Source organism: Neolamprologus brichardi, chromosome 17, assembly GCF_056152115.1.
Source record: "Neolamprologus brichardi isolate AB-2024 chromosome 17, ASM5615211v1, whole genome shotgun sequence".
Classification (NCBI taxonomy): Eukaryota; Metazoa; Chordata; class Actinopteri; order Cichliformes; family Cichlidae; genus Neolamprologus; species Neolamprologus brichardi.
This window is the reverse complement of record NC_142120.1, coordinates 29249188-29271385: the sequence shown is the minus strand read 5'-3', so window position 1 is coordinate 29271385 and position 22198 is coordinate 29249188. Positions and strand designations below refer to the sequence as shown.

Here is a 22198-nt window from a genome sequence, read left to right as displayed (position 1 = left end):
CCAAAGTGCTGTTAGCTGAAAACGTGGTGCATGGTGTGCAGTGTATCCTCATTAGAAACGGTCTCAGTGGCTGTTACGAAGTCATTCTTAATGAAGGGACTGAGAAAAGGCTGAGCTACGACAAATTACACAAGAACTGGACCGAAAATCACTGAATCCAAAATTGAATGATTTGATACAAATTATCATTAATTTGTATGGGGACTGTCAGGAGATTTTGCTAATTTAAGAAGAACATTTATCTTAATGCATGGGTTTTATTTTGATTTCAATTTGGGTTTCAACAGTAAGCATCACCATTCGATGACGCTGAGCAGGTTTTGCAGTTCATATGAAATGAAGCTTAGCGTCAGTGTATTGTTTATCCCATATTTTGTCACAACTGAAGTCATTCACACTAGAAGGAAAGGCTGTATGCCATGAAGCAGGCCAGTCCAGTTCACTGTACTTCACTGCTGTGTTGTGGTCCACACAGAGGCTGGTACGGTATAAATGTAGCCACTCACTGAGGATGACATCATATTGCAGAGTCTTATTAAAGGCCAGGCTATTAAACAAAACCTCACATCCAATATATCCATCTCCTTCCTCCTATTTCCTTCTCTGCTTCCTTCCTCTTATTCCTTCAGTTTCTCTTCAATTTTTCTTTCTGTGCTCTTTCACTCTTCTGTTAATGTGCATTAACCATCTATCCCCATCTCCATTAATCACTGTTCAACTTTATATGTACATGTCATCCTTGCCGCTGCCGTGCATCCCTCTTCTCACCAGCTCTCCCGCGCTTTCATTCATCAGTCTGTTGGCACTGAGACTGCAGACGTAAAAGCAACGTATTGTGTCTTTTGAAATAAGTGTGAGAATCACAAATGCAAGTGGAGTCGGTAACAAATCCAGATAAGCTGGGAATAATACAAACCAGCAGCCCTCATGTTTTCAGTTATTACAGTTGATCATGTGCATTTTAAAATTGTTGCGCAATGCCCGTACAACAGGAAAAACATGCTGCAAGTCGTGCGTTATGGGTGTAGTGTATCCTGTTTTATCACATCACAGCACCTAAGGAAAGAAAATGATTAAAAGCAAAACAAAAAGTGAAACAAAAGAAAGGTGCGTGAATTTGGAGTTGTAGTTTGGTCCCTGTCTATCTCTGTCCACGTGTTGTCCCTGTCGGAGACATATCCAAATAGCTATGGATGATCTATAAGTAAATATAACAACAAAAAGTGCATCTATGAGCAAATGTTTGTCTGTCAGTCAGCTGTTAGATAGACAGATGTTAGATAGACCATTACCTTACTCCAGTGGCACCAACTGTTAATGTTAATTGATAAGAGAAAGCTCCAATAAAATGATCATGTAATTCAGACTGTCTGTTATCATTTACTTATTCGTTGAATCTTTTGTTTAAAAAATGGCAGGAAAAAAACATGAGCCCAGGAGACTAAGTGACAGCACAATTACACTGCCTCAAGTATTTTCCACTGCTGCACACACACATACACAGTGGTTCTGGTTCAAACTGGAAATAAAGTAAATTGTTGGATGTGCACTATGGTGCCAAGCCAGTGATCAGTTTAATGTTTGCTGTAATGTGACACTTTGATTTTCTGTCATGTATGGAGACTCGGGGCAGGGGGTCTATTCTAATGACTTTAGAGAGGAAGAGAGCTAGTCTACACTAGCAGAGAGATAAAAATGGCACAGATATGATATTCCAAGTTTCCTGCATGGACATGGATTAGTAATTCCTGTTTGTGTGAGCGTGTTTGCTTTTTTCCTCAGTGTTCTACCTCAAACCTCTTCTTCTTCTTCTTGGATCAAAGCCTTCTTCTGAGAGCGTGTCCATGACGACCTTCAGTCTTCAGACTTTTAGCTGAAGACTGTCAGTTGAAAGTTTACCTGTAACTGTACCTGAACCTGAGCCAGTACTGTTACCCCAGAGGCTGTGAGACATGTAAATATGTATTTATCATCATCATAACAGTTGCCTAACTTTGGTCATCATCATCATCATTACATTGGCAGTGTTTGTCATGCTAAAAAATCTGATGATTCTTTTCTACATTTATTCAATTGTAACAATATCCCCGGCACCACAAACGCATCCCAAACCGTGACAGATCCTCCATCGTGTTTTAAAGATGGAGGTAGATGCTCCTTGTGGTACCTCTCTCCTCTTTTTGGACCACGTTGACAGCAATTTTAACTAAAAGTTGCCAATTTGGATCCATCGCTCTACAAGTCTTGTTGCCACAGACTTTCAGTCCAGTTCTTGTGTAATTTGGCAAAACCTCAGCCCTATTCTCCCTGTTTCCCTCAGTTAATAATGACTTTCTGACAGCCACAGAGACCATTTCTGATGAGGCTTCGGTGAACAGTAGATCAACTTAAAGGGCCAGTTGCTTCTTTAAGGGGCTTTGCTGTTTCCCCCTATTTCTTAAGTAGAATAGAATAGAATAGAATAGAATAGAATGCCTTTATTGTCACTATACAGTTGTACAATGAGATACAGAGCATCTCATGTATGTATGTATGTATGTATGTACGTAATGTAATGTATGGATGTATGGATGGATGGATGGATGGATGGTTACAAGCCGGGCTTCCCTGAGAGAAGCAGGCTGAACATGTTGAAACCAGGGTGGGAGCTGTCCTTGATAATGTTTACTGCTCTGCTGAGGCAGCGGGAAGAATAAATGTCCATCAGGGAGGGGAGAGGGCAGCCGATGATCTTTTTTGCTGTCTTGACCACACTCTGAAGCCTCACTCTATCCGCCTTGGTGCAGCTGCCGTTCCATACCGTGATGCAGTAGGTTAGCAGGCTCTCAATGGACGAGCGGTAGAAGGTCAGCAGTAGGTTGGAATTCAGCTTATACTTCCTGAGGACTCTCAGGAAGTGCAGCCGCTGTTGGGCCTTCTTGACAACCGCTGAGAAGTTGTCTGTCCAGGAGATGTCAGCAGAGATGAGGACACCAAGGACCCTCTCCACACACTCCCCGTTGATGTAAAGGGGGGCCAAGTCAGTGCTGTGTCTCCTGAAGTCAACAATGAGCTCTTTGGTTTTCTTAGTGTTCAGTGCCAGGTTGTTTTCTGAACATTATGCTGCCAGCTTCAGGACTTCCTCCTTCCTGCCTCGTCTCCCTTTGAGATGAGTCCGACTACCATGGTGTCATCAGCAAACTTGATGATGAGATTGTTGTTGTGGGTCGGACTGCAGTCGTGGGTGTAGAGAGAATACAGGAGGGGGCTCAGCACACAACCCTGTGGGGAGCCGGTGCTCAGTGTGCGAGTGGAGAGATGAGGGCCGAGTTTTACAGTCTGGGGCCGGTTTGTGAGAAAGTCCTTTATCCAGGCACATGTGAGAGGAGGGAGGCCAAGAGCGACCAGTTTGGTGATGAGGATGTCCGGGATGATTGTATTAAAGGCTGAGCTGTAGTCCACGAAGAGCATTCGGACTTAGCTCTGCCGCTGCTCTAGGTGACTCAGCACAGCGTGGAGGGCTGTGGCGATGGCATCTTCTGTGGATCTGTTTGTGCGGTATGCAAACTGGTGGGGGTCGAATTCTGGGGGGAGGTAATCCTTGATGTGCTGAAGGACTAGTCTCTCAAAGCATTTCATGATTACCGGCGTGAGGGCCACAGGGCGGTAATCATTCAGGCTGGAGATGGGAGACTTCTTTGGCACTGGGATGATTGTGGCTGATTTTAGACAGGATGGGATGGCTGCCTGATCCAGTGAGAGGTTGAAGAGTCTGGTGAAGATGAGGGTGAGCTGGTGGGCACATGCTCTTAGTACCTTGTCTGTACCGGCCACCTTCCTGGGGTTCACTGCTAGGAGCACACGTCTGAAATCGTGCTCCGTTACATTGAGTGGAGCGGTGCACGAACCAGGTGAGGGTGAGGATGGGAGCAGGGCTGAGGCAGACGAGTGCTGCTGTTGTGATGTTTCAAAGCGGGCGAAGAAGCTGTTTATTTCCTCTGCCAGCTGCACACTTAGGTTTTCCATTTTCGCAGTGCTGCCTCTGTGGTTGATGATGTCTTGCATTCCCTGCCACACCTCCCGTGTGTTGTTGCTGGACAGGTGGGACTTGATGTTTCTTTTGTGGTTTGGCAACGAAGGGAAGGAGTACTATCTGAAAGTGCATGACTTTCAGATACTGTTCATGCTGTAGGGAGCTTTTAGGCCTTACACTTTTTTATGTTCCTTTTTTCCTAACATTTTTTTTTCATGGACATGCTGCACAACACGCCAAGACATTCCATGTTTTCAGCGTATAACCCTTTGGGAATCACCTGTTGGTATGAAAATACAATTTTAATACTAACCTGTGTTAGATGCAGTTTGACAAACATACAACCAGCATAAAACCAGTGTTATGTCTACACAGGCAGTGTTGTTTAGACACAACACTGGTTTGTCCATACAGTTAGGTGTTTTATGCTCAAATGATGCAGGTCAGTGAGGTCAGTGACGGGTACTAGAGTGCAAATGAGTGAAAAAGCAGCCAATGTCCAAAGAACCATTTGGAAATCCCTTCAGAAAGTCTGGAGGAATATTGCTCTGGACCATTTTAAAAAAATGATAATAAAGTCCTGCTGCTTGGATAAATAAATAGCTCAAGACATTTGTACTGACATTTAAATGATTGAAATGCAAAAGTGTGGTGTCTCTCACTAGAATAAACTGACTGAGTGTAGCAGTCTCTAATGGGTTAAAAAGAAAAAAGGTTTAGTTTAGATAAGTTTATGCGTCACTCAGAGGTGTGTGTGTGTGTGTGTGTCTATGGGTGCGTGCGTGTACTTGTCTACGTCAGGTGAAGGTGTGCATAGAGGCCGGTCTGGGTAGCTGGGCGGTGTCAGGATGATGACATTTCTTTGAATGACTCTGGACGAAGGCAAGAAAGGAAGTGATAAAGGAGAAAATCACAGAGGAGGCAGACGCAGGCTGTGTGCGGGCTTGTTGTTTGAGCAAACAGAAGAGACTTAACTATAGTGTGTGTGAGTTTTAATGTGTCTGCTATGAAGTTTGTTATTGAAGATCAGAGAAAGGTGGCAGGATGGAGAGACCAAGCAGCTGTCATGTAAGTGTGTGTGTGTGTGTGTGTGGTGTTTGGGGTGTGTGTGTTGTGGTTCAGGTGGTTGTGTTGACTCGACATCCTGTCAGGGTTAACAGAGCTGTCTGTCCTTTACTTTCCATTTAGGCAACTTTTTTGGGCTTTGCTGGGATTAAAGTGGCTGATCAATAGTTTCAGTAATCTCACTGGAATTAGATTACAGTCCTGGTTTCTACCTATCCAGGCTCTGCAGTGTTTTATTTGGTGTTGTTTTACTGTAGAACAGCAGAGGCGACTTTAAAAAAAAATCAGTCATAAGTTTCCTATTTGTTCCTACTTCCTTTTTTACTTTGTTGAAACAAATAAACTAAAAATTAAATATGTGGATGTTGAATTTCTGTCATCTGTCTTTGGGTTTCTCAGCTATGCAGGATAAAGTTACAAGATCAGCCTTTTCTGCTTTTATTCCAGTTCTCCAGAGATCAGTTCATCCTGGACTGTCCTTCAGAGAAACTTCGCAAGGAGCTCGAGGAAGAACTGAAGATGGACTGCGAGGAGCCGAGAAGTCACGCGTGGTACCACGGATCGATTCCCAGACAGGTAACACTGCTCGCACACAAATCTGAGTCACGAGTCCCTCCTTTTAAAAGCCAGGTTAGAAACTTGTTGAACCAGATTACCTATTATTAGTCTTCCATGCTACACACATGGTGCTTACAGGAAGACTGTTGCGTAAAGAGTGGCCCCTGCAGCAGCGCTGACAGAAAGAAAGGCTTCATTCTGTATGGTGTGTTTATGTGTGTTGTGTGTGCGCGCATGTGTGAGAGAGAGATATTGTGTGTTCCCCTGAAAACCAGCACTGAGATGTAATCTTTTTTAATAAGCTGCTTCCCTTGGCTAAACTAAACCACCGTTCTAACTTATACAAACATTTGCTTAATTAAAGTCTGAAACTGTGGATGACAGAGAGTGTATGTGTTCGAGAAGAGCGAGAACCAATAAATGTAACAAGGCAGGTAAATAAAGAGCACTGCATGTGTAAATGGTCAAAGAAATATCCTTTTTTTTATCATATAATAAATGAAAGTCAAATTTATTTTTAAAGTGCATTTAACAGTGCTTTATTATACTTTATAACACATCCAACAGCTGACACTGGCCAAGGTGCTGTTTGAAAGACAGAATGGATAAAAATAAGTAAAATACATGCTAGTAGGTGGTAAATATAAACAGTCACGGCTTACATAGGCACATATAATGACCACAAGAATCAAAAGCCAATGAATAAATATAGGTGTTAAGTCTAGTTTTATCAGTCATTTGAGGGAAATGCTGTTCCACAGTTCAGGGGCAAACACAGAGAGTAGACTGAGCTGGAAGGAGCTAAAACAGGTGAAATATGATCTCTTTTTTTTCGTCTTCTTCTTTGGGTGCCTGTGAGGAGCCTACAACTGACTGAGACCCGTGTAAAGTGATTTGCAGTAGTCCAGGAGGAGGAGATGAGGTCATGAATGACAATCTTGAGATCTCTTATGGAAAGAAAAGGCTTAATTTTCGATATGGAGCTTAGTTGGAAGAAGTTGTTTTTAACCACCGAGTTACTTTGATAATAGGTCTCATTTTTTCTGTGGTAAATGATAAACAGGGATCAAAAATGTTGTCATTTGACTTGTGCATTAATAGATGCACAAAAACACTGAAAAATTTTCTGGATGAAAAGCTTTATTATTTTGATTTCCCATATAAAGGTTTTAGCGTGAAATGAATGTGATTCTACATAAAACTGTCCCTTAAGCGTGTAGGTCACTAACTGGATAAATTGGAATGGTCCTCATGTCTTACATAACCATCACTAAGCTCACAAAGCTGGTACTAGCCTACCATTAAACGTTTGTATTGTAAACAATCACTGTGGGCCACTGTATGTGTTCGTGTGTGTGTGGGCCGGTTATTATGGGCTCCTAAATCTGTTTGAACAGTCACGTGATGCAGGCTGGGCTTTCTCAGGGGCCAACATTATCTACGAATTTTCAGGTTAGGACATGTCTTAAGGTTAAGGTAAGGGTAACGGTTAGGCAAGTAGTTGTTATCGTTTACAGTAAGTCACCAGGAAGTGAGTGAGACAACGTAAAGTCCTCTAATGTCATGGCTGCGTAAAGTTCAGTGTGCCCATGTGTCACTTATTTCTTTTTGCAGGTTGCAGAAAACCTGGTGCAGCGAGATGGAGACTTCCTGATCCGTGATTCGCTGTCTTTACCAGGAAGTTACGTTCTCACATGCCAATGGCGAAACACTGCTCAGCACTTTAAAATTAACAAGAAGGTACATATGAGCTTCCAGCTACACTGAGATGAATATTTGACTAGAGTATATAAAAGGTACAATTGCTAGGTCTGTTATTTTGCCTGTCGCCTTCAGGTCGTGATGCTGAATGAAGCTTACTCCAGAGTTGAGTACCGCCTAGACAGAGAAGGGTTCGACAGCATCCCTGCACTCATCAGATACTATGTTGGCAACAGAAAACCTGTCTCACAGGTGGGTTTAGTCACTATTTTTCTTTTAATTAATCTTGCTTCAAAGTTTATTTTATACTGTTATTATTCTGGTTGGTGGTTTTCCTCATTATAGCACATAAAAGAAAAACTTTCGGCAGTTAATAGTAAGTTGTGTTTAAGTGCTAAGAGTTTCAAGCTTGTGAGATAAATATAGTCGCAGATAAATAAAATATGTTGAGGTTTCTTTAGGTCACCTTATCTGTTCTTCCGCCCACACATTGAAGGTGGTAGGGGCCATCATCTTCCAGCCAATCAACCGAGGGCTGCCGCTGCGCTGCTTAGAGGAAAAGCACGGACTGTCGAGCAGTCACCGGGAGAGGCTGATGTCGCAGGAGAGGCGGAACCAGAAACGCCTCAGCCTCAATATTACCAACGGACACACATACGACACACAGGCCATGCACGACAGCACACACTGCCAGGACAATGGCATTGCCCGAGGCAGCCAGCTCAGGTTTGCACTCTAGAAACACACGTAAACACACTAATTAACACCTAAACACTGTAATTCCTCGCTGGCTCTCATAACGTGGTTGTTGTTCCACTGAGCATGTGAGATTTCTTGGATTTGATTAATATAAGCCTATTACTGCAAGTGGATAGTGGGCTACAGACCAAATACCAATCTGTCTGCTGTGTTTGAATAGTAGAGACCCACCTTTGCACAGCCTCCAACTCCACACATCGTTCTGCTTTTAAGGTTTTACTCTTTGCACTGAGCTGTTTACATTCAATCGTTTTGGCTGAAGTTCGCACATACACACGTCCCATACATATCATACGTCCTCTGTAAATGAAGAGCTGTTGCCTGTGTGCAATTTCAATGCACACAAACATTAAACAGGGTTCTGTATCTATCTGAGAGAGGTCAGACCAGCTGTGAGGGGATAATAAATACAGAGCTGAGAGTGAAACAGAACACAGAGATGAGGATATATGGACAGAGAAAAGGCTTTTTAAAAAGTCAAAGAAGGGATGAAAGGATTAGTGTTTATAACGTGATTTACTTTTTTTTTTTCTTTTAATACTAATGGTACCTTTTTATTATTATATTGGAAATATTTGTAAGAGGTTTTTCCGATGCCCATGTGTGATTAGGATGTTTTTATCGCCCTTCCTCCTCCTTCAGGTTGAAGGATCGCTGCGGCAGCCAACCAGCAAGTCTCAATCAAGTCCAGGAGCGGCGACACCCACTCAAGGCGCACCAATCAGAAAGCTTCCTTCCTCTTGGTAAATAAAAGCTAGGAGGTTCTGAAAAGCTGTGTGACCTTTGAGGAGAGGCTGAAAGATTTAGTTGTTCCCTTTATTATAATTACACATCTGTATATTAAACACTCAGAGAGAGCGGAGCGTAAAAGCGAAGCTGTCGATTTACCACTCGACCCAAACTCCTCAGCTATGGTAGAGACTGAAAGAATGAGGTCATGGACACGAGCAGCAGAAATGAACTTTCTCCAAAGGGCAGCCGTGCTCTCTGTAAGTCAGAGGTCAGCAACCTGCAGCTCACGAGCCACGGATTACATCTCTCCAATTAACTCTAACAAGTTTAATACATAAACTATATGTACTAATTTATGCTCTTCCAGTTACATCTGTTATACACTCGTATCCACAGTCGCACGTGTCTACCGTTTGTTTTGGGGGGGTTTTCTTGCCACCACTCCTCCACATCAAAAGGAGCCCATTGAGGTGGTTTGAGTGTCTGACAAGGATGCCTCCTAAGTGAGGTGTTTGGGGCATGTTCTGCTGGGAGGATGTCTCGGGGCAGGATGTCCAGACATGCTGCAGAGACGATAAGCTAGAGGGGGTCTGGGGAGAGAGCGGTCTGGGTTTCTCTACTTAGGCTGCTGCCTCCATGAATCGGTTAAGTGGAAGAAAATGAGATGAATAGATTTTAGTGGCTTGAAGTATTTTGAATCTTTTATTTTTCTCTGTATCTGTTGTATATAATTTTTACAAGCTGATCTAATGTATATGAGACCTCAAAAACAAAAGTGGAAATTCTAATAAACTCAGTGCCTTTTTTTAAAAAATTATTTCCTTTCCACCTCATCTTTTCCTTTTTTTTGTAACCTTTTTTTTATTTCTATTTACCCACCGTCTCATTATCTTCTCTGTCATCTCTGTAACTCCATCTTCTGTAATTTTGTTCTGTCTTCAGGATCCAAACCGCAGCCCCTGCAGACACCTGACTCGCTCCTTCCCAGCCCAAACTCCAAGTCGCCGGTGTTTCGGACAGGCAGCGAGCCACTGCTGAGCCCCTCTTTCCCACGGAAATCAGCAGAGCCTCTAGCAGGTATAAATATTTTGGTGGAGAAGAACCAGCAGTATACAGATGAGTTTCTTCAGCGATCATTCAGTTTATACAGACGAATCCCTGAAGACTTTTACGTATACTGGTTCATATAATAGAAAATGGTAAATGGCCTGTATCTGTATAGCGCTTTACTAGTCCCTAAGGACCCCAAAGCGCTTTACACATTCATTCATCCACCCATTCACACACTGGTGATGGCAAGCTACATTGTAGCCACAGCCACCCTGGGGCGCACTGACAGAGGCGAGGCTGCCGGACACTGGCGCCACCGGGCCCTCTGACCACCACCAGTAAGCAACGGGTGAAGTGTCTTGCCCAAGGACACAACGACCGAGACTGTCGGAGCCGGGGCTCGAACCAGCAACCTTCCGATTACAAGACGAACTGCCAACTCTGCCAACGCCCCTAATAGAGTTTATTAAACCTAACAATTGCAAGACATGTGATACAAATAGATGTTTGGCTTTATTTGTAGTTTTACTGTCCTCTTTATCAGTATTAACTTTTATTGTTAACTGTAAAATAGATTAAAATAGATTTGCTTGGTCATAGTGCATAAAATGTACAGTATAGAGCAGCACTCATGCTAGATACAGAGCTACAAACAGACCAATCGAGAAAAAACTGCAATTAACAAAAGCAGCCTGAGCGCCCACAGCTCTGCCAAGACTAAAAGTTCCCTATACAGGTTGTATAAATCAAGTCCCAAAGGACAAGGATGTCCTGATCCAGGGATTTAGTTTGATATTTTGTTGAGAACATCATGATGATGTCTCCAATTTTTGTTTTGGTATGAATTTCTAAAGATTAGATGCAAGATGACAAGTTTGCCCTGCGTCATAATGACAGTTTATGGACAAATCCAAAATGTACTGACTTCTAAATGTTGGTACTTTTCACCTCTTTCTTTATTTTTAATCCTGCAAACAAAACCACTTTGATGGAGGAAATAAATGACAAGAATAGCAATCGAGGTTGAAATAAAGTAGTCTTGGTCCAGGCATCTGAATGGTATAGAAATAATGAAGCTAAACAAAGTGGCAGTTTGGACTGATTATCAGGCTAAAAATAACTGTGTGGTGCTCGCTAAGAGCCAATAAAAGCCCACGTGGGGGTTTTAAAATTAATCAGCCGTTGTGCCTTCCTAAGTATGTGGGTGTAATATAATACACTCTCCCGGGCTGCTCCTGCCATTGCTTGAATGTTAGACAATGAATTTTCCTCCTGTTCTGCTGGGACTCTCTGCTCTAATTCACAATCTGATAATATAGCTGAAATCTGAGTGTGATGCATGCTTTTCATTGTATTTGAATTTAAATAATAATATCTTAAAAATGTTAAAAAGTCAGAGGGGTTGTAATATTAGATACTTAAAAACGTTCCAAGTCTTTATATGTATAAAAGCCAAAACAGCTTTTGTGTAACTTTTACGGCACTCGTGTTCCTCCAGGCCAAGCGATCCGGGGCTCTGACAGCCAGCTGTGTCCTAAACCGCCTCCCAAACCCAGCAAGGTTCCTCTGGCTAGGCTGGCTCACTCCTCTTGTCCTCAGGCTAGAGTTCCCTCCTCCAGCTCCTCAAACCTCACAGACACCTCCTGTGTCTCTCCCAGACTGGCTGCACCTCCACAGGAGCCCAGACGTGTAGAAACCCCTGATTCTTCCTGGGCGAGTGGAGGTATCCTTTTATTTTATATATCTTTTTTATATATTTATGCAAAGTTATTTTATTATTATTGGATGGTAAAATCTGTTTACATCAATATTGACTTTTATTTTCAAATGCAACATTATAGATGGATGTGTTTGTTATTCCACAGCCACTGCAGGCCCTCCTGTTCCTCCAGTGAAGCCCCTGAAATTGCAACATCTACGGCTTCCTGCAGACTCCTGCTGCTCCTCTGGGTCTCTAGTTTCACCTGCTGATGCTGCTAAGTGTCCCGATTCAGAGACAATAACAGGACAGGGTGAAAGACTGCAGCCCAGCCCTGCAGACCTGAGGTCTTGCAGCCCTCTGGAGTGGGAATCGTCAAACTCTCCTAACCCCATCACAGAGCACAGCCGTGAAGCTCAGCTAACACTCTGCAGCTATGTGGAGAGACTGAAGAGAGAAGGGGAGACGGGGAAAGAGGAGGAGGAGGAGGAGGAGGAGGAGGTGGCAGGAGACAGAAGCTCCTACCATCATGCTATCGCAGCCTTGGAAAACACCAGCGAAGAAGAGGATGAAGATGCAGGGAAAGATGAGGAGAAAGATAAGAGGAGGAAAAAAGAGAGGAGTAGTTTTCAGCGGCCTGTCATAGAGACGGAGTCCATGTTCAGGCCAGCAGAGTTCGACTCGCGACTTCTGCCTCTAGAAAACAAACCACTGGAGATGGCGGTTCTGAAGAGAGCAAAGGAGCTGGTGCTCAGCCACAATCACCACAGCCTAGCCAGACACCTGCTGATGGCTGACTGCCAGGTATACATACACTCTCTCTAAACCTAAATATAACAACCGTAATTTATTTTTCACATGGTTATATCCTCCTCTGCAAAGTCATTGTCTTCCTGATTTTTTTCTTTTTATAGACTGATTTTCTGGATGCTTTAGAGCTTTTCTTTTTTTAATTAGTTAGTTGGTGGTGACTCTATATATCTATATATAAATATAAAAACAAAAACAAAGGAAGCTTGTTATGAAACGACTACTTAAGTAATAGTGAGCAGTGAAAAAGAAGGAAAATAAAAGAATATTTCTATTTTCTGTTGCCTGCGTTGTTGACTGTGAGTTTCCCTGTAAACAGGAAAATGAGTAGGGAAGAGGTTTAAGTGGGATTGAGCGTGTGGTGAAACTCTAAAATCAGCTGTCGTCGCTCAGCGTGGGGAAAAGAATCACAATTTCTATTGAGGGCTGCAGTGAGTTTCTTTGTGTACAGGCTGTGATCAGCTGATCTGGGCTACTGCTCTGAGGTTTACTGCCCTTTGTGGATTTACACACCTCAATTTAAGATGTAAGCAGATGTTTTATGAGTTGTCCTGTTCCATCCTCTACACTGTTTGTACTGTGTTTATATTAGACAGTATAAAGTTGGTGAAGGTGGAATTTGATGAATGAATCTCAGCATCATCAGCTTAACTTCAAATTCATCTGTGCTGTACCTGATATAACCTAACTCTGACCGTGAAACACAGCCACTGTGCACCAGTCACACACTGTTCTTTACTTTAAATCCATCACAGTGCAGCAAACTAACCTGTTTTTATCTTCACTACCTGCAGAGGATCTTCATCCAATTCTTAAAAAAACAGTCTGCCTCAGTTTGATTAGCAGTAGTTTTCGCATTATGATAAAGCATAATGTGACATGTACACACATAATATTTGGGTTAAAAAATGAGGATTTATGTTAAAGCTTTTCCAGTATATCAAATCCCACTGAGCATCCTTACCTTTACATCTAACCTCTGTTCTTCCTCTCTTGTCCTGTCTTTCTCTGGGTGAGCTCTTTCTTTTCTCTCCTTGTGAAATACAGCAGCTGGACCTTTAGCTAGCAACACACTGTGCAACAAACTGCACACAAGCAGTTTGTGTGATTGCTGGTGTTTGTTAAGCTGATAGAATTATTAAAAAAAGATACTTGTTTTGCTCCTCTCACTCCTCGTTCCTCTTTTGCCGCACTTGTGCACACCTGCAGTCGTTCTGGTGTCGTGCCCAAAAAACACAAAACAAAAAACTCACCCCAGAACACCAGCCCACTTTAATTCCCGACTATGGTACATGATTTTACCTCTTTCATCTTTTTATACAACCTGGTGATTAATACACAAACAGAATTGTCTTTCACGTGTTACTGTTTAGGCTCAAATTGGTTTGATGTTTGAGAGGGAGTGACATAAAAAAAGGTTTGCCTCACACCTCAAAATGCATCAAACCAATAGTAACGAGCCTGTTTTGAAAATGTAAGGAGAAGAAAGTACAGATTTTTATTTAAGAGAGTAAAAATAAAAAGTTGTCAGAAAGATAAAATAGTCAAGATACCTGAAAATTCTACTGAAGTACAGAAACTAAGTATTTGTACTTCATTACTTCCCACCTCTGGCAGTAACTGATGGTTTTAGAATTTAGTAAATGTACTAGTGCTGCAAAGACCCGGCATGATTCATTGTTAATAATAACATATCAGAAAGTGCTGCAAACAGCAACACCGTGCTGGGAAAATGAAAACTGACACTAGACAGACGTCGACGCGTGCATTTAATCTGCAGGTAAACATGTTTACTGCTGCTGTGACACACAGCTCCTCTCTGTGTGTATGTGTGTGTGTGTTTGTGCACTATAGAGAATTAGATTTCCACCCTGCACCTGATGATGCTGCTGCAGAACAAAAATGATCTTCATGATGCAGAGACACATCCAAATAAAATGTTTTGCCTCATCCAAACACATGCGCTAGGCACATACAATGAAACAGGGTGGCAAACTATAATAGAAAACTGTTCTAACAGCTACTTGTAAAATTTCTTTTCTTCCCACCAGGTTGCCAGGATACTGGGAGTGACTCCAGAGCTTAAAGGTCAAATGGGCGTGTCCTCCGGTCTGGAGCTGGTGACGCTGCCGCACGGTCGTCAGCTGAGGCTGGACCTGATGGAAAGGTACATAAGTGAGAGGACAAATCACAACTTAAATCCACACACTGGCGTATATTGTGAAGTAATAGTTTTAGTCTCTTTTTAAAACCTAATGCAAAAAAAAAGAGGAAAGATAGCCGTTTGCTTTCCTGCAAGGAATAAAGATAATCTATATTTTTGTGTTTTGTACAAAAATCCACACATAAGCAAAAGCAGGGAATTGTTATAGCATAAATCTCCTTATAAATATTTATCTTCATGTACAGGTAAATACACTGTATTGGTTAGCTCTTTTGGGGTAGTAGCAGACACAATTCAATTCTCTTCTGTTTTGATTGTATAGAACCAAATCACAACAGCAGCTGCCTCAAGGGGCTCTATACTTTAAGATAAAGATCCTACAATAGAACAGTCAAATGACCCAGTATGAGCAAACACTTGGCGACAGTGGGAAGCAAAAAGTCCCTTTTAACAGGAAGAAACCTCCAGCAGTACCAGACTCGAGAACAGCCATGACCAGTTCTGGGTGAGGGGAGGAAGACAGGACAAAGACGAGATGTGGGCGAGAGCCAGAGATTAATAACAACTAATGATTAAATGCAGAGAGGTGTATAAAGACATGGAGAGTGATGGACAAAGCTCAGTGCATCATGAGAAGCCCGCAGCATAACTAAGGGACTAGTTGTTAGAAGTTTGAACTGAAGCTGACATACCACCATTAAACATGTCGTACAGGGGAACCCATCGTGGAACTCGCCCCTCCAGACAGTGAGGTGTGTAGTTGGACTACCGCACCGCTGGACGATCAGACAAGGAACAAAAGACAATGCTGTTGGGGGCTGTTTGTAATCCACCCATCTCTCCCCTCTGTCTCCTAGGCACCACACCATGGCAATAGCTGTTGCTGTGGATATTCTGGGATGTACGGGTAGCATGGAGGAGCGAGCTTCCACTTTAAATCGCCTCATTCTGGTTGCTATAGAGCTGAAGGACACGGTTGGTGACCTGTTTGCTTTCACAGCCCTGATGAAAGCTCTGGACCTGCCTCAGGTAATGGATGCCTAACCCTAAACCCTAAGCATAACCCAATCGTAACAATGACACTAAAGCCACATTTTGAGTCTCAAAAATGCCTTCAAACTTGTGGGAACTGGATTTTGGTCCTCATAAGTTTAGTAAACTTCCAATTTATGGTCCCCACAATGATATGATTACAAAAAATCATAAAACCAGGTAACGAATATGACAACTAAAATCTCTCTACTGTGTAAAAAAACAAAAAAAGGAGAGATTTAATTGTAGTTTGAAACTTTTAAAGTTGATGTTTGTTGTTGATTTAGATCAGTCGTTTGGAGGAAACATGGACGACTCTACGAAGGAATTTCACACAGACCGCTATCAGCTACGAGAAAACACTCAAGCCTTTCTACAAGAATCTGTACGAAGGCACCGGTAAGGGGACAAACACAGCCGCTGATAACAGCTTAAAGATATAATATGTATTATTTCCTAAAAAGAGAAAAGAAATTACGTCAAATCATCATTTAGAATTTCAGGAAGTGTGAGGCTGTGTTTTTGGGACTCTCTGAAAATGTAGCATCCAGGTTACATGGTCTCCATCTCTGTGTTAGTCAGGGCTGTATTAAAGATATCGAGGATGTGCATGTCACTTAGAATCCAGACACCACATGACTGACTTCATAGTTTTCATCAACAACCTTTGTTTTTCCTGGTGAAAGTAAGATGATAACCAGGTCTGGACTGGGACAAAAGATTGCCATGGCATTTTTGCTCCAGGCAGCCCACCTCACTCTCTGCTAGCAACAGCAGCCTCCTGTGACTGTGAGGGTTGTTGTTGATGCTACTGTTAACGGTACAGCAGCAGCAGCCCGATAACTAACGTGTCGGCTAATTTGACACATTTTGTTGCATATGTTTTTGCTTTATTTTTATTTTTCTCTCTTAGTTTTGCCCCTAAATCTTTTCACTTTTCTTTGGCCAGCAACCATGTTCTGCATGGACACACAGGGTAGGTAGAGGAAGGGCCGGTTGCCAAGTTGATCGTAGCATGTATGACTATATCGAAAAGAACAAAATTTATATATTATAAGAACAAACATGCCGTGTTCGAAGTCACTTAAATAACCTTGCTTTCCCATTTTAAAGCTCAAATTAAACTTCAGCAGGTCGCCTTGACCACGTCTACGTGACTAAATGCATCAAGTTGCTGCCATGTGATTGGCTGATTAGACATTTGTGTAAAGGAGCAGTTGAACAGGTGTGCCTTATACAGTTGCTGGTGAATGTGAGAATTTGGATGATAGCATTACTGTAATTTAAAAAATATATATCCTATTGTTCATAAATGAAACATCATCAAATAAATTGAGTATATTTTGTTTCGTCTTTTTAATAAAATACATGGGATATGTAGATCTTCAGCATTGTCTTATAAAAGGGTTACTGTTGCTATGTTTAAAAAAACATTTAAAAATCCCCTTTGTTCAAATTCAGCCAGTAAGGATGAACATTGCATTATTTTTTTTTCTATATTTACAGTTTAAAAAAAGCAAAAGTCAGTGTTTACGTTTTTTATGGCACTCATAAACTCTACTAACCTCACTCTGCTGCAGCCTCCTCTCCTCCGGTGGTCTGTGTGCCCCTCCTCCTGCCACTCCTCACACTGATGGAGCGTCCTTCAATTGCACCTGACGGGGTGGAGCTCTGGGAGACCAGCGACCAGGGCTGTGACATCATGCTGCGCCACCTGGAGGCTGCACGCAACGTTGCACGCAATGCGCACGGCTACACTGCCAATGCACAGAAGATCTTACAAGGTAAACACCAGAAGAGTCCACCAAATTCTACCAAAAACGGGCGTCACGTGTTCCTTTAAAAACAAATGAATAAATAAAATCCACCTGTGTGTTTGTTCTTTAGGGTTTCAGTGTGACGACGATCTGCTCGAAGTGTTTAAGACAGACTTTCAGCTGCGACTGCTCTGGGGAAGTCGCGGAGCTACGGTCAACCAATCAGATCGCTACAACAAATTCAACCTCATCCTCACTGCGTTGTCGCGGAAACTGGAGCCTCCATCTACAACACCAACCATAATCTGACTTCTTCTACGCGAACACAGCAGAACAGAAAAGACAGGAAGTGATTAGTGAGCCAATCAGGATCATCAGGAGGATCACTGTTCTCTGAAGGCGCTCAGCAGCACAGCAGGCGGGAACGTTGACCTTCAGGTCAATGTGCTCTGATGGAATGTGAACCAAAGCCGGGCTCATTTCATTCATGAAAAGCTTCAGAACATCTGTGAAAACAGAACTCCTTTTTTTCAGTCCAGATGTTCACTGTCCCATCAGGTCAGCTTTAATTATGTAGCCCAATATTACACATCCCAGGTTGGCCTGATGGCTTTTTAGAGTGAAACAGCTTCTGATTCCCTTTGTCTGAGAAAAGGATTAAGGGGAATAAATACAAATTTTAGGAAGGAGAAAGAATGAATTTACAGTACGGACAATCACCAGAAAAAACAGCTAAGTAGTTTCAGTCAAATAAAACACTGGAAAGCTCAAAAAATATTACCGCTGTCATGACACACTAGAAGTGATGTCTGCACCCAAAGACCTCAGACACATCTCGCTTTTAACTTTTTTAATCAGACTGATGCAGTGGAAATATTTCAGGAAGTGATGTGAACACTGATCCACTTTTAATCACATTGATAAGTTAATATCACATGGCTGTGTTTAACTTTGCAACAGTGGATTTGAGACTAACTTAGGTAAACTGATTCATACTCATTCATGTTCATTCATTTTCAGTGGTACAGCTGCCCATCGTTTCCAGCTGTTTTAGTCGGTCTATATCACTGTTTTGAAAATCAGGGTGTAGAGGGGGTAACAAGAAAAGGGTGTGTGTACTATCTGTACACAAATCACTTGTGCGTCTAACATTAGAATGACTGACGAGCAGCAGCACGGTGGCGCGGGTGTCATCTCACAGCAGGTGGGCCTTTGCATGATCTCCCTGTGCTTGCATGGGTTTCCTTGCACAGTCCCAAGACATGCACTTCAGGTGAAATAGTCTTTCTACACTGACTGTAGGTGTGGTTGTCTCTCTGTGTTCAGGGTTTAAATGTCCTGGTAAAAAAATAAATAAATAAATAGCCACATTGTTGTTCTCATACTGTACATTGCTCCAGCAGCTGTTTTTAGCCTTTGTCTACAGTACTCTCTTTAAGATGGCTAACGTGTGTGTGTGTGGTCATTTCTGTCAGATGATGTTGCTCGATGTTGTCAGTGTACATTAGCAGGTTGAAAAATGTCACAACACCTGCGGCACCTGAACAAGTGATAGAGAAAAAATGGACGATTTCCAACAGTCTTAAAGTTTGTCAGAATTGTATTTTTGTTTTGTTTTCTGTTAGCCTCATTAGCTTTGCACTATTATGCTGGTATGTTACATAACAACAAATATATATAATAATCAGGGCACTTTAAATCTATGTGGCCATTTGCTACAAACACCGCTCACCCAGCAATGAAAGACGTAAATATCTGAGATGATGAATTCTTCCACTCAGCAGGCAACAGAAGGAATCAGCAGGTAATCATTTTTGCGAGCAGAAAGTCATGATCTGTGTGCCTGAGTAATGTGTTTGTACAGACACACATGAAGAAATAATGGAAATATGTTAATAAGCGAGACATTAAAGCTGTACATATTTAAAGCATGTTAATAATAGACTGTAAATACTTTCTGTAGATGACTGTTTAAGAAAAAACATGCTGATAAATTTTAATGTTTATATTATTATGAACTACTGTGGTAAGATTAAATGCCATAAGCACGATCTGGAGAAGTTGAGCGTGTTACCATTGAATGTGTGCACTGTCATTGTTCTAAAATCTTCCACAAACTTCCACTGAACCAACTCCACTTCTTTTCAATGCTGCTTATTTTATTAGAACAATATTCTGAGAGAAGAAAAAAAAAAGCGTTTTGTTCACAAAGTGTCCAAAGACATTCAAAGTAAAAAGATGTGCACAACAATACGAAAAGAGAAGTACTGCAATTGGTTACAACATGGTAGAAACACAGATTTACATGTTAACATCCTGCTAAAGCACCTTGTACCTGCTGTTCTTGCATTTCTTTCTGATTTTAAATAAAAAGTTTAAACAGCTGGAAAGTATCTTTACATGGTTGCTGGATACAAAGTTTCCACAGGACAAAAACAGGAATGTGGAGAACATGTGGTTTTTGCTGGGTAGTGAACAGCACCACGCTCACAGTGTTATTAAAAAACAAACCGTTTGTACATAAAACTTACTGCAGATTTAGTATAGCGTCAAAGCTCAATTGTTATTTAGTACTTTTGCATTATATTCAGAGTTACAGCACAGTGTCCATTAGAATACACAGTTTTATGCATATATTTGGAGTCTGGTATGTTTTCTTACTTGCAAACTGCTGCATCACTCAGCAGCTTTAAAGGGAAGCACGCTCCAAACGGGCCTTGAACCAAACCAAAGTGTAGCAGTCACATTTAAAGCATCACATCTAGTTAAGGGTTTGCATGAAATGCTTACCACTCTAAATGCTCCGCAACATAAATGTCAGCAAGATTTTAATCGTATTCCTGTTGGAAGTTTATCACACTCACAACATGATTTCGCTGTCTGACAATAATGGCCTGAAGATTATGGTGGGGTAAGTTTGAATGCTGAAACAATCAGTGGAACATTCAAGCTTCTCATATGTGAAGCTAACTGGAAGTCATGTCTTGCAGTTTGTTGCAACTCGTTCATAATTGTTACATTTGACTGTCCGGCGATTAAAAACTATTAGCTGTGGTCTTCACTGCTTTAAAGCAGAAACTGGATGACCTGATATGACTGCATTAACACTGGAACAAAAAGTCATATGTACACATAAGAAAAATCACTGACGAAGCTTGGTGACGTCTTTGCAAATCAAATCAAATGTACACTGAACAAGTCCTGGAAGTATCAGTTGTAGTCCTAGATGAAGAGGGCGGGGCGAAAAGTTCAAGTAACAACATCTACAGCATTGCTCTGCACGGTTCACAGCTTCATCAAAGAAACACAGATTACAACGAAAGCATGGCCACCTGCTGTTTACACTTACGTCACGTGAGATGAATCGTTGGCGGCTTTTTACGTTAAGCAGTAGGTGTATAATTTTGTTAGTCTAACAGAAGATCGAGTGGGCCATTAAAAAAAAAACTAACTGGTGAATGAATTCAAAGACTACAAAATCATGCACAAAAAAGCCTCTTTGCTCAAAATGAGATACAAAAAGAGTATAAAACAGTCAAGAGAAATTACTCACGCTTATTTGTTTGGTTTCTCACTTCTGCACAAGGGTCATTCAGATAGTTCACGTGTCTCTCACCTTCATTCATTCATTCATCTAGTCACTGTTTGTCAGATTTAAATGCTGTAGTACTTTCGGACAAAGTGCATCGGTTCAATTCAAAACTTGTCTCTCATAAAAATGGCCGATAAACCTAAAAACAATCACCACGGAAACACATTCAACATGACAGATGTTAATATGTACAAATCATTCAATGGTTAAAAACTAACAAAAACGCACATGTGCACAAATTAACATGTTCACATGTATGGAAAGCCTATTAAGCCGGGGGGGGCAGGGAGGGGACAAAAAACTCATTGGTATGTGTAAATGTTTGGCCTTCCGTACATGTGTACATGTCGCTGATGCATGCGTGCTTGTCATCACATTCACATGTACAACCGATTAAATGGGAAACCTCTTCAGTCGCCCGAAAGAGGTCAGGTCAGCCCAGTTGGCCGATGGGAGATGTAGTCAGGCGGAAAAGCAGACGCATCGTTTTATGCTTGTGAGAAAAATCCATCCACAGGAAAACAAGGTGAAGTTTTAAGGCAGTCTTAATTGCAAAGACACCGGAGCTCCTCCTCCTCTTTCTTAGTTTGGTGTTCAGGCACAGTCCGGAGCGAGCAGAGCTGTGGTTTGGTGAGGGAAGGCCGCCATCTGCTGGTCAACTGGTGGAATCGCAACCCAACGAGGAAAAGGAGAAGAAAGAAAAACGGAAAGAGGGGAGAGAGGGCCTGTATTTCCCCGATAGTCCTGCTATCTGTCTAATGAGCCGCACGGAGACATTAAACCGAACAAAATCCCATTCATGCTGGAACATCATGGCATTCGACACACACAGAGCTGGAGTCACATATGCACAGTCACAGATGGAAGGAAAGAAAGAAAACTCGCACAGGATCATAGCTGAGACACATTTATGACACATTATTTAAAAAAAAAAAAAAAAAAAAAAAAAAAAAAAAAACCCACATGCGACTGTAAGAGAGTGAAGGCAGGCAACGAGGAGCAGAGTGGCTCAGGCAGGCAGACATCACCAACACAGCACAGATAAGGATGAGGAGTGAGCAGGGGCGGTACAGGACTGACTGTTGTTAGTGGCAGCAAATGCTGGATGAGCACCTGACCCTGAAAGATAAGAAAACCCTGGCGTGGCCTCTGACGTCTGCTGTTATTTTTAATTTATTTATTTAAATCTTGCCACAAGCTGGACCCAAAGTCTGGGAGAAAGTGTGTGTATGTGTGTGTGTGTGTGTGTGTGTGTGTGTGTGTGTGT

The 22198-nt window shown here is 42.0% G+C and overlaps 1 protein-coding gene across 2 annotated transcripts in view; it reads left to right on the top strand.

Annotated features, from left to right (window-relative positions):
* Positions 1-18889, top strand: part of bcar3 (BCAR3 adaptor protein, NSP family member) — a 67871-nt gene extending 48982 nt beyond the window's left edge. For both annotated transcript variants that reach the window (XM_087831092.1, XM_087831091.1), the window contains 13 exons: positions 5525-5653; positions 7250-7375; positions 7472-7588; positions 7833-8062; positions 8738-8838; positions 9770-9904; positions 11376-11600; positions 11743-12380; positions 14438-14553; positions 15408-15579; positions 15870-15981; positions 17163-17366; positions 17470-18889. In XM_087831092.1, coding sequence (XP_087687218.1) covers positions 5525-5653; positions 7250-7375; positions 7472-7588; positions 7833-8062; positions 8738-8838; positions 9770-9904; positions 11376-11600; positions 11743-12380; positions 14438-14553; positions 15408-15579; positions 15870-15981; positions 17163-17366; positions 17470-17648 — 2484 coding nt within the window. In that variant the 3' untranslated portion in view covers positions 17649-18889. The remainder of the gene's footprint in view (positions 1-5524; positions 5654-7249; positions 7376-7471; positions 7589-7832; positions 8063-8737; positions 8839-9769; positions 9905-11375; positions 11601-11742; positions 12381-14437; positions 14554-15407; positions 15580-15869; positions 15982-17162; positions 17367-17469) is intronic.
* Positions 18890-22198: the final 3309 nt, after the last annotated feature.